General features: G+C 41.9%; 1 protein-coding gene across 1 annotated transcript in view; it reads right to left on the reverse strand.

Moving 5' to 3' along the window:
- CATSPERE (catsper channel auxiliary subunit epsilon) overlaps positions 1–12,928 on the reverse strand; it is a 106,928-nt gene that overhangs the window by 32,236 nt on the left and 61,764 nt on the right. The window contains exons 12-15 of the mRNA XM_040967967.1: positions 10,261–10,319; positions 8,399–8,474; positions 2,666–2,718; positions 1,512–1,562 (exon numbers count right to left, since the gene is read on the reverse strand). Of these exons, the coding sequence (XP_040823901.1) occupies positions 1,512–1,562; positions 2,666–2,718; positions 8,399–8,474; positions 10,261–10,319 (239 nt within the window). The remainder of the gene's footprint in view (positions 1–1,511; positions 1,563–2,665; positions 2,719–8,398; positions 8,475–10,260; positions 10,320–12,928) is intronic.

A 12,928-nucleotide genomic window follows, 5' to 3' on the forward strand; every position in this document is an offset into this window, starting at 1 on the left:
CTCTTGCCCTCCGCTGTAGACATTGCACTAGTCTCAGAAATTATATGAAAGTTGTTCAAGACTACAAACTTTGTCACACTCTGAGAAGGATGAACAGCTTTAAAGCTGATGTGCACTGTGCTATTCTAAGGCGTTTCTTCCCAGGATGTTAACAGATGCAAGTGAAAGGTACGTCACAATCTGCAACACTGGATGTGTATTTTCAACCTCAGCTACCTCCTTAGATTTCTCAACAGAATCCATCCTGTCCAGGAAACAGAAGCACCCTCCACCACACATTTCCTGCCTTGTCAGTCCTCAAAGCCGTTGTGTTCTCACGCTCCAAGGTACAGACTCAGGGAACTGACATCCCAGGCATGCAGCTTATTTTATAATCTTGGGTGCAGCTGCCACATGGACACCAAAAAGCAGCGTCCTCACCAACTGTTCAATGATTATTTCTCACTGTTCCATTTTACCAAGTGCCTTCCTCAAGTTTAGCAAGCTGGGAACATTTGAGCTTGCCACCACTTCCTTCCTGACCTTCTTGAGATTTAATAAAGTCACTTAAGGGATGTTAAACATTGTTTCACTTATTTTAATGAAGCAGAATTAGAAAATTTCAGCTTTCTCAACGGTTCTTTTACATATTTCAGGGACATGGACTTCCACATTTTTCTCAGCATGATAAATTTAAAAATAAAGATAAAAATTAATTTTGCTTAATTATTTTTAAAAATTTATTTATTTTTATTGGAAAGGCAGACATTCTATTTAAAGAGAGAAGGATATATATAGAGAAAGATCTTTCATCTGTTGGTTTACTCCCTAAGAAGCCACTACAACCAGAGCTGAGCTGATCTGAAGCCAGGAGCCAGGAGCTTTTTCCAAGTCCCTCACACAAGTCCAGGGTCCCAAAGTTTTGGGGCATCCTCCACCGCTTTCCCAGGCAACAGAGAGCAGATGGGAAGTGGAGCAGCCAGGACACGAACCAGTGCCCATATGGGATCCCAGCACATGCAAGGCGAGAATTTAGCCACTAGGCTATCATGCCATGCTTAATTACTCTTTAAGAAATCATAGTATCCACATATTTGTAAAATTAAATACAAAATATAACACATAGTTAGCAGAGTATTTAATGTCAAAATTTTTCTGGTAAATCCATAACTTCTAATTTAACTACAGTCAGATAGAATTAGACAAAAACTCTGGAGCAGAAAAATATCCTCAAGTTTTTCCTATAATGGTGGGAGCAATATAGGTTTTGAGAATACAAATAGATGGGTAAGACTTGCTTTTTTTTCCCTTAAATCCAATTGCATTAATGGAACAGACTATGATTCTTTCTCGTGAATATTTTCAATAAGGCAATTATAGTGTTGACACATTTCGTTTAATGCTAAAATTGTGCAATGTCAAGCTAAACATACATGGATGTTAATAGGAGTAGAGTGAATAAATACTGACTGTAAATTATTGGTAATACATCAATATAAAATTTAGTATTTATGTTAAATACTATTTCTTACTTGTCAATCACATAAGAAAAGTCATGGTGAAGACAGTTCTTTTTGTGAAATCTGCAAAAAAAAAAAAAATGAAGTTAAATACCATTCCTTAAATATATATACATTTTTAAAAGATTTACAGAGAGAAGGAGAGACAGAAAGAGCTTCCATCCACTGGTTCACTCCCCAGGTGGCTGCAATGGCTGGTGCTGAGCCAATCCAAAGCCAGGAGCATGGAGTTTCTTCTGGGTTTCCCATGCAGGTGAGGATCCCAAGGCTCTTGGCTGTCCTCAATTGCTTTCCCAGGCCACAAGCAGGGAGATGGGTGGGAAGTGGAGCAGCTGGGATATGAACTGGCACTCATATGGGAATCTGGTGTATACAAGGTGAGGACTTTAACCATTAGGCTACAATGCCAGGCTATACATATATATAACATTTACATTTTTAAAAGATTTATTTTTATTTGCAAGGCAGGTTTACAGAGAGAAGGAGAGAGATATTCCATCCACTGGTTCATTCCTCAGGTAGTTGCAATAACCAGAGCTGAGCTGACCTGAAGCCAGGAGCCAGGAGCTTCTTTTGGGTCTCCCATGGATTCAGGGTCCCAAGGCTTTGGACCTTCCTGCACTGCTCTCTCAGGCCAGTGTGTGACCCGAGCATTTCTATTTTTTAAAATTTAACTTCACGGGCCCGGCGTGGTGGCGCAAGTGGTCAAGGTCCTCGCCTTGCATGCCCAGGATCCCATATGGGCGCTGGTTCTATCCCAGCAGCCCCGCTTCCCTTCCAGCTCCCTGCCTGTGGCCTGGGAAAGCAGTCGAGGACGGCCCAAAGCTTTAAGACCCTGCACCTGTGCAGGAGACCCGGAAGAGGCTCCTGGCTTCGGATTGGAATGGCATCGGCCGTTGTGCTCACTTAGGGAGTGAATCACCGGATGGAAGATCTTCCTCTCTGTCTCTCCTCTCTGTATATCCACCTTTCCAATAAAAAAATAATAAAAATTAATCTTTAAAAAAATTTAACTTCACAAATGTTTCTAAATGCCCAGCCCTCAATACAGTGTTGAATTCATTATGAATGTAATTAGGCTAACACATTATATTACTAGTGAATGCCACTTTGTTCACTGTTTTAAAACATAAAGACTAAGACAAGTCAGATGAAAATAAACTTACCCTTTGACCCTAATGAATTTACTAATGTCGCAGCCAACAGCTATTTGGAACACCTAAAATGAAATAGTTTAGGTAGTGAATTTAGCAGTTCTGATTCACATGAGCTAAAATATCAATACAGCTGAAAATAGTCACCATTTTGATTTGACACAACAGGTTGAGTGTCCCCTACTCACACTGCTTGGGAACAGAAGTATTTTAAATACTCTGAAACACTGGCGTAAAGGTAATGATGGTATGAGTATGACCAAAGTCTAAATATGAAATAAGTTTGTTTTTGTATACACTTATATTCATGGGCAGAGGCAAGTTTTAAAAAAGCTTTATTTCTCTGAAAGGCAGAAAGAGACTGAGAGATGCATCTTTCATCCACTGGCTTAATCCCTAAAGGCTCATAGTCACTAGGGCTAGGCCGGGAGGGAGCCAAGAGCTTGGAACTCCATCTGAGTCTCCTGTGTGAGATGCAAGGAAGAAATACTTAAGCATCTCTCAGGTGCTTTGGCAGGAAGCTGGGTTGGAAGCCTGGAGAAGCTGAACTTGAACCAGGCACTCCATATGGAATGTGAGTATTGCAAGTAGCAACTTAACCTAATGTATCACAAAGTTCACCCCAGACAGAAATGAATCTTACAGATGATGCACCTGGACATGATCTATCTCATGGAGCTAGGTGTGTAATTTTCCTCATGTAGTATCATGGTAGCACTCAAAAAATGTTTCAGATGTTGCAGTGGGTGGGTAATTAGGGATGGCCACCTATAATGACCTTTTCAATATCGGAGTCTGTTGTGGGCTAAGGAGTTGAATAGTGCTGGTTAGCCTGGGCAGGAACAGAAACTGGGTTTGTGGCTAAAAACACCTAGACTAATTGGACTCATCTGTATCCAATATCCTGATTCAGATGGCATATTTCTATGATATATCCAGCTACTTATCTTTTGTCCCCTTCGTCCTAGTAAACCACTAGATTATCATGGTATTGATGTAAAATAGCATCTCATTTCTTAAATTCTTACTTGAAGTAGCAACATTCAGTATTGGTAAGAACATTGGCAACAGGCCAACTATTTTTTGGATTTATTTTTCTGCGTCAAAATAAGTCCATTTCCCCCCTGACTTTTTAAAATATTCTTTCATAAGTATGGTATTTAAAAGATATATTAGCTAAATTACTACCTGTAAAGTTTGCTAAACTCAGTACTTTGATACAATTATGCTGACATTCATCATAATTTCCATTGTAAATAAAATGGTTATCACTCTTTAAAAAAAAAAGATAGGTTTTATTTGAAAAGCAGAATGACAGAGAGAGGAGAGGGTAAAGGAGAGAGAGAGAGCGAGAGAAAGAACAAGCAAGAATTTTCTAGCTGCTGGCCCACTCTTTAAATGTCTGCAATGGCCAGTGAGGGCCAGACCAAGGACAGGAGTCAGGAGTTCCATCTGGTTCTCCCTGTGGGTGTCAGGGACCCAGGCTCAGCAGTCATCTTCCTCTGATTTTCAAGGAACATTAGTGTGGAGCTGGGTTGGAAGCAGAGCAGCTGGTACTGACCCAGAGCTCCGATATGGGATGCTGGTGTGGCAGGCAGTGGCTTAACCTGATGTGCCATAGTGCCACCTCTCAGGCAGTAAGTATAAAACTTTTGCCCTAATTCTGTGTTTTATGGATATTTGTTTTAACCATTACTCTTTTTCTTTTTTTAATGAAAGAATACATTCTGGGCCCAGCGGCGTGGCCTAGCGGCTAAGGTCCTCGCATTGAACGCACTGCGCCCGGGATCCCATATGGGCGCTGGATCTAATCCCGGCAGCTACACTTCCCATCCAGCTCCCTGCTTGTGGCCTGGGAAAGCAGTCGAGGACGGCCTAAAGGCTTGGGACCCTGCACCCCTGTGGGATCCGGAAGAAATTCCTGAATCCTGGCTTCGGATCGGCATAGCATCGGCTGTTGCGCTCACTTGGGGAGTGAATCATCGGAAGGAAGATATTCCTCTCTGTCTCTCCTCCTCTCTGTATATCTGACTTTCCAATAAATAAATAAATCTTTAAAAAAAAAAAGAAAAAAAAGAAAGAATACATTCCTTTTTTTTTTTTTTAGATTCATTTATTTTTATTGCAAAGTTGGATATACAGAGAGGAAGATCTTCCATCTGATGATTCACTCCCCAAGTGACTGCAATGGCTGGAGCTGCACCTATCCAAAGCCAGGAGCCAGGAACTTTCTCCAGGTCTCCAGTGCGGGTATAGGATCCTAAGGCTTTGGGCCAAACTTGACTGCTTTCCCAGGTCACAAGCAGGGAGCTGGATGGGAAGTGGAGCAGCCAGGTCAAGAACTGGTGCCCATATGGGATGCTGGTTCTTACAATGGAAGGATTAGCAAATTGATCCATTGTTCCAGATCCTATTTATTTGTTTGTTTTAAAGACTTACTCATTTTTTAAAAGAGTTACAGAGAGTGATGAGAAGATTATCTATCTATCTATCTATCTATCTATCTATCTATCTATCTATCTATCTATCTAATCTTCCACCCACTGGCTTACTCCCCAAATGGTCACAACAGCCAGATCTAGGCCAGTCCAGAGCTAGCAGCTTGAAACTCTATCCAGATCTCCCACACTGGATGATAGGAGACAAACCACTTGACCTATCTTCTGCTGCCTTTCTTGGCACATTAACAAGGAGCTGGATTGGAAGTGGAGCAGCTTAGGCTCAAACTGGCACTCATATGGGGTGTGACTGTCACAGGCATTGGTTTAATGTGCTGTGCCACAATTATGACCCTTCTTAACTTGTTAAAAAAAATTGTATATATGTGTGTGGTTTGAAAACAAACTGCCTGTGGATCCTATAACATAACACAGAAAACATGATAAATTGTCCTACAGTGTCAGCTACAGGTGCAATGGCCAGAGCTAAGCTCATCTGAAGCCAGGAGCCAGGAGTTTCTGGGTCTCCCATGTGGGTGCAGGGTCCCAAGGTTTTGAACTATCCTCCACTACTTTCCCAGGCAACCAGCAAGGAGCTGGATGGGAAGTAGAATAGCCGGGACATGAATCCGCACCCCTATGGGATCCTGGTGCTTAAAGAGAAGGATTAGCCAATTAAGCCACTGCACTGAACCCCAGGACTGTGAAGTGTTGTTAACACAGGCCATGCTTCTCTGGAAGTAAACAGTCTAGTGCAAAATCCACAAATATCATCACAGACATGTTGTGCCATGACACTTTGTTTCTTAGACAGGAAATTACCAAGAATGTCACTTGATGTGCAAAAAACTAGCCCTCAAACAGGCAAACAAATTTTTCTGGAGTGCTATGATAGGTCTAGCACATTTCCTGTCTTCCCCACGCCATGCTCCACAATGCACTTGATGGGAAACAGAAATTCTACAGGTGTCCCACAGAGGAACACATGAGACAGAGTTAAGATTTTTCTCTCCCTTTGGAAGTTTCATTTTGGAAGTGATCATAGAGACCCTCTGGGGCTGGTCTGTATGTCTACCTTTCTGGCTGTTGGCACTGGCTTTGAAAGTGGGATGCCACCTTGTTGGAGCTGTGGGTTTTGTTGGTGCTCTGCTGCTTGGCTCAGATGACAAAGTGACAAAGAAGACAGGCTCCTTTCCATTCCAGTGGGTCCGCCCACACCCATCCGGTCGAGCAAGTTTGACAATGGCTGAACTTGTTTCAGCTGGAGAATTCTGTGGGCCATGGTTCTGAATACATGCAGAGCTGGGCCCCTGTGTCCCACATTTAGCTGCAGGCCGGGGACATGCTTGTCCAGGAGCCTGAAGATGAGGCACTGGAGCTGAGCAAGTTATGCAGATGTGTACAGGTGTACAGGTATTGATCGCCTTGGCTGATTGGAGTGCTGCCTTCCACAAGGTCACATTTTCCTTTTGCTTAAAGGACTATCCCAGGTTTCTATTTCAGTGAGGGGGGTCAACACTGACCTCCACAGTGGCCCAGGAAGTGGCTGCATGAAATATCCTGGCCTGGGAGTGAGGGAAGGACGAAGGGGACAGAACAGGAGGAAACCAGTACTGCCAGGTAATGACCCTGTGACAGGCACTCAGACAATATCATTTAATACTCTGCATAATCATGTGAGACAGAAGTTACATTTCTCCCCTTTCACAAATGAGACAGCAGAGACTCAAAAGTATTGAAGTAGCTTGTCCAGAGAGTGAGCGATACGGTTTGGATGGAAACTCAGATTAGAAGTATCTGCCTTGGGGCCAGCATTGTGAACTACAGGGTAAAGTTGTTGTCTATGATGCTGGCATCCCATATATGTGCTGGTTTGGGTCCTGGTTGCTCAACTTCCCATCCAGATCCCCAGTAATGCACCTGAGAAAGTAGTGGAAAAATGATGCAAGTCCTTGTGCTCCTGCCACCCATGTAGGAGACCCAGATGAAGTTCCTGGCTCCTGGCTTCAGCCTGGTTAAGCCTTGATTGTTGTAGCCATGTGGGGAGTGACCCAGTAGATGGAAGATCTCTCTCTTGCTTTCAATAAATGAATAAAACCAAACAAGAGGAAGGAGGAGGAGGAGAAGACCACATCTGCCTTAGTCAGCGTTCTCCCTAAATTTGGCGAATCCTGTCCCGGTAGGAATAGACGCGTCGTGATAGGGTCCTGACAGGCAGGGATCAATGCCCACTGCAGTTTGTATTCTCCAAGTATAACACAATGCCTGGTATATAGGAGGCACCCAATATATGCTTGCTGAATATTAGGCTGAGAAGGAATAAGAAATGAAGCATTTTCTAGTGTGGAGGTGGGGTTGTGAAGAATTTGTTTTTAGTGTCATAATACTTCTGGAGGCTTGAATGACCTGTTACTATTTCATACCTTTTGTCCACAGTTTGATCCTGGAATTCCCTTTGTACTTGCCTGCGGGAACTTCTTTCTTCAGCAGTCACTTATGTAGCTGTTCTTTTTGCTTTTCTTCCTCCAATCATAATTGCTACTGTTTCCTTTGAGCTACTTGTACCTATGCCTCTTAATTTACTTGTGTGAGGGAGAGAGCTCTCTCAGCCACTGACTCACTGACTACATGCTTGCAATGGCCAGGGTGGCCTAAGGCAAAGCCAGGAGCTGGGAACTCAATCTGTGCCTCCTGTATTAGTAATAGGGACTAAGCTAATTGAGCTGGCTCCCATGCTCTGCTTTAGCACAAAACTAGAGCCAAGTGCAAGTTAGAACTTAAACCCAGAAACTCCTGGGACACAGGCAGCTTAACCAAATCTAGTTTTGTTTGCCTCCAGAGGAGACACTTTATCTTTTCATCTTCCTAATTCTAACTACCTAACATGTATACTGAAGCACAGAAACAATCACATACAGAAAACAAGCTTTCTGAATGAGCAAGTGATAAATCTTTTGAATAAATAAACAGGGTAAATATGGACATGACTTGCAGTCCTGACAAACCATATTCAATTTTAGTTTTTCCCATTAATTTTAGTTTTCTTTTACAGTTCTATTTATCTTTCAATCTTTGAACTCTCACAATTTTATATTTTATATACATTTACTTGTATAATCCCCCTTAGACAATGCATTCACAGAAGGCAGAAATCTTACCTTCTGTAGTCAAAATAAAATGCCAACCTTACAGGGAAGCATTGTAGGTGTTGCTAAATAACAAGGGAGTGGTGTTATGTGGAGGTAATATCTGTTATTTTGCTTATCACTAACACATTTTTTTTTCTTCTTCAACCAATTTCACTTACCTTTTGGGATGCTGTGCATGCTTTTGAATATTTACTAGGTCGAAGATTAACAAACACAGCACCAGTATTCTCGTTTCTAAGGAAAAAAAAACAACAACACACAACTCATGGAGGGAGTCACAGGAGAGGAAAGGCATGATGAATGACAAGTACGCATGCTGAGATGGAGCCTGGTGAGCAGCCTGGAGGCTTGGAGGGCGGTGCTGGTGTTAGGTCCTCATGTTGTAAAGCTGCTTCCACCTCATGATGTTCCATGTTTGAACAATTTAGAGTAAGTCATGAAACAACTGCAGGGCAGACAACTGAATGTGAACCAGAGCAAGCTCAGCCACTTATGGTGACCAGTTTTTGGGAGAACTAACAAAGAGCTTGCAAAATTATGTTAATCCCTTCTAAAGGCAGTACCTTCAATAACCTTTGACTAGCTCCCACCTCTTAAAGAGTTAAAGTGGGGAACCGTTTCTCAACATTACCATGTTGGAGGGACCCAGCACAGTGGCCTAGCAGCTAAAGTCCTCGCCTTGAATGTGCCGGGATCCCATATGGGCGCCAGTTCTAATCCCAGCTGCTCCACTTCCGATCTAGCTCCCTGATTGTGGCCTGGAAAAGCAGTCAAGGACAGTCCAAAGCCTTGGGACCCTGCACCCACATGGGAGACCCAGAAGAGGCTCCTGGCTCCTGGCTTCGGATCTGCTCCGGTCTGGCCATTGTAGCCTCTTGGCGAGTGAATCAGGAAATGCAAGATCTTCCTGGTTGTCCTTCCTTCTCGTTGTAAATCTTTCTAATAAAAATAAATAAATATTTTTTTAAAGTTGCTGTACTTATTAGCAACTTTTTTGTTCTTTGTTTTTTGTTCTAATAAGCAACTTTTTTTTTATACTCAGACAAAAGGAGAGAGCTCAAAAGTAACAGAAGAAATTTGGAAAGTTTCACTTGTACATCATACCTGCCAAGCTTTTTACTTTTTGCAAACACACAGGCATGCACCAGCTTGACTAATCGGATGTGCATTCTACAGCAGCATGGTTCTGAGTAAATATTTGCAAAACCAAGCCCACACAAAGGGCCCCATACTATCAAAAAGAGAAAGATATGTGGCAAGGGATTGAATGGAGCTTCTGACGACTATTCTGTCCAAGTTGGTGCTTTTTTCTCTCCCCTTCCTGGTCACTGTCACATGATTTTATTTGGTTACTGGCAGTTTGTTCTGCCATTGAAGATAAAGTCCATGACACCAGCGCTTAATGCTTTTTGTTTATCATGTTACTTTGAAAACCTTGAAAATGCTTGCCATGGAACATACATACACTCAATATTGTTTAAATTAGAAGAAGACTGAAGAAAAAATGGACATTTTCTTAGGGAAAAAATGCTATTTTTCCAGAAAATAATTTCAAATTATAAAGATAATCATACAAGTACCTTCAAATACAATGCCAAGTTGGTTGTCTTTCTATAGAAAGCAAATGCTTAAGCGCTACATTATCCAAGAGTCAGGGATGGTGTTTCATGGGACTCTACTCACAGCCAAAGAATTTCTGTGATTCAACAGAATTGCTGCTTTTGCATTAGGACAGCATGCAGAGACTCTGAGACAGGAATTAGTGATAAATGTGCTTGAAGATGCTTAAATTAAGTAACAGCCCATTTTTTTAATCTTCTTTGACATGAATGAGAACCCTCCGATAGAACAGGTTTCCATTGAGCCGTAAACAGAATTTTACATTTTATACAGTTATTTATTAATTTCATGTGTTCCAAACATTAAAAAAAGAAATTCGGGTATTTAAAAGGTTTTGAGGCTTACCATTTTTATAAAACACCCACAAATTAATAGTCTGAGTACTACATTTAATACTTACTGCAACTTGAAGTAATCCTCTGCTGCCTCATAATTTATACTCTGAGAAAATCCTAATAACTGAAAGTGAAAACAGAAAAACTTATGTAATGCAGGAAAACTGGATACTGGCTTTAGCGGCATCTGGTTTTGCACATCTGGGCACGTGAAATGCCTTCCTCAGGCCGTGCCATTGTGTCGATCACCATAATACACATTTTCCTACACTGTAACACACAACATGTTCTCTGAAGGCAGACTGAAATGTTCGTTCAGGGAGCAGGTGTTCAGTCCAGCAGTTAAAACCGTGATTTAGATAGAAAAGGTCTTTTATCTGCTGGCTCAGTCTCCAAATGGATGCAATAGCCAGAGTTGAGCTGACCTGAAGCTGGGAGCCCTGAGCTACTTTTGCGTCTCCCATGTGGATGCAAGATCGCAAGGACTTGGGCCATCTTCTGCTGCTTTCCCAGGTGATAAGCAAAGAGCTAGATCAGAAGTGGAGCAGTTGGAACATAAACTGGCATCCATATGGGGTGCTGGCAGCACAGGTCAAACGATTAACCTGATGCACTACCATGCTGGCCCCCTTCTGATGACTTAAAGGGATTATAGTGGCCAGCATGGTGGTGCAGTGAATGAAATTGTTACCACTTGCAAACCTGGCATCCCATATTGGAGTGAGTCCTGGCTACTCTGCTTCTGATTCAACTCCCTGGGAAGGTACCAGAGGATGGCCAAAGTGCCTGGGTCCCTGCCACTCATATGGGAAACAGGAATGGAGTTCCTGGTTTCTGACATCCACCGGGCTCAGTCCTGGTCATTGTGGTTATTCGAGGAGTGAACCAGTAGATGAAAGATATTCCCTCCTTTCTTTTTCTTCCTCTCCTCCTTCTTCCTGTGTTACTCTGCTTTTCAAATAAATAAATAAATAAATCTTTTTAAAACCTATATACAAATTATAAATATCTAGAACTTCAGTTTCTCCATGTATTTGCTAATTATTCATCACTACAGCAAAAAACATCTAGGGTAACTAACTTTACAATGAGAAATGACTTATTTGGCTGGCAGTTTTGGAAGTTTGAGTATAACATCAGATGGCCTCACTGTTTTGGCATCTGGTGACGCTGGCTGAGAGCCTTGGCAGAGCAAGGAAGTGGGGACAGTATGGAAGCTGAGAGAGCTTAATGCAGATGGGAACAGAGACTCAGAGACAGAAACAGAGATAGAGACAGGGATGGAGATGGGGAGAGACAGAGAAGGACACGGGAAAAGGGAGATACAGCTGAGAGACACAGATAGGTAGCTAGAAGGCCTAATGGGGGAGAAAAGGGAAGTATTGCTATGTTCTCAGAATTGCATCTTTGAAACACATAAAATCTGTTTCCTTTGTATTAATAAAAAAAAAACTAAGAAATACACATTCATTCATTTAAGTTAAAGAAAAAAGTTTCACTTTTTATGATTTTCTGCTTAGGCTAACTTTGGATCTGACTTAATACTTTTCACTATCGTATATCAGATAAGAGATTGCCTATTGCATGATGTTGTTTTTTTCCAAGTTCAGAAAAAATGGAATTAGAAATTAGTTAATTCTGGTGCAAAAAATTGTAAATTCATGCATAATTTCTTCAGAAGAAATAACTCCATAAAACTTTTGAAAACTCGTCATATGCATCAATTTCACCATCTGTACCATAATAAGCTTATCTTTTAATGCCAGTTTTCCATGAACTTTCTGAAGTCTGTTTGTTTAACTAGGTTGAACCTATAAAGCGGAACAAGGAGATAGAAACTGCGATTTGGGTTGCATAATTTTTTGTAATAAATTTAAGTCACATGTACAGTGCTTATTATACTGATTAGAAAATATAGCAATGTATATAGTTTAGGACTATGTCTGTTATGATATTGTGTAAAGATGACTGCAGTAACCCCTGTTTCCTGTGTGCATGTCTCTAACAGCGCAGCTTTGCGGCATCTCCATGAGACGTCGAGTCTGTTTCTCCAGCACATGTGTTAGGGCTGGCCTTGTGATCTGGTTTGACTAACTTAGCAGGTGGCCAAATCTAGGCCTCCATAGGCCTTTCCGCTTTTGTTCTTACCATGTTGCAACACTAGCTTGAGACATCAATATAGAGAAGCCAGGATTATCTTCCAGGCTGGACCTCCTCTACACAGGGCAGGGAGAACTACTTCGGCTGATGACCCTTAGATCAGTAAGCCAGTGCCAGCACCAATCTGACATGTCAATGAGTCCATTGTACATCACTCCTTCCCAGATGGGCCGTGAAGTGATCACAGCCCCTGGACTGAAGCCCAGTAATATAAGCAGAGCTACTTCGCAGAGCCCAAATTGTTGACCTACAGAACTGGATTTTGTTTGAAGCCTTTAGATTTTGAGGTGGCTTCTTACACTACAATAGATAACAGAACTGAAAAAAAAAAAGCTATATGTTAGAAAAAGAAGTTATTATGACTTGAATGTGTTCCTTGAAAGCTCACATGTTGGAAACTTAATCCCCAAACTTACAGGCTAATAGTATTTGAAGAGGGTGCCTTTGGTCATGAGGAAATAGGGTATCACAGAGTAGCTTTGGTAGGCTGCTCACTGTGGGATGCCCTCTGCCAGGAAGACTGCCAGAGGTTGAGGCCATGCTCTCAAACCTCCCAGGCTCCAGAATTGTATA

Source organism: Ochotona curzoniae, unplaced genomic scaffold (genome assembly GCF_017591425.1).
Source record: "Ochotona curzoniae isolate NIBS_2020 unplaced genomic scaffold, NIBS_Ocur_1.0 scaffold_4683, whole genome shotgun sequence".
NCBI lineage: Eukaryota > Metazoa > Chordata > Mammalia > Lagomorpha > Ochotonidae > Ochotona > Ochotona curzoniae.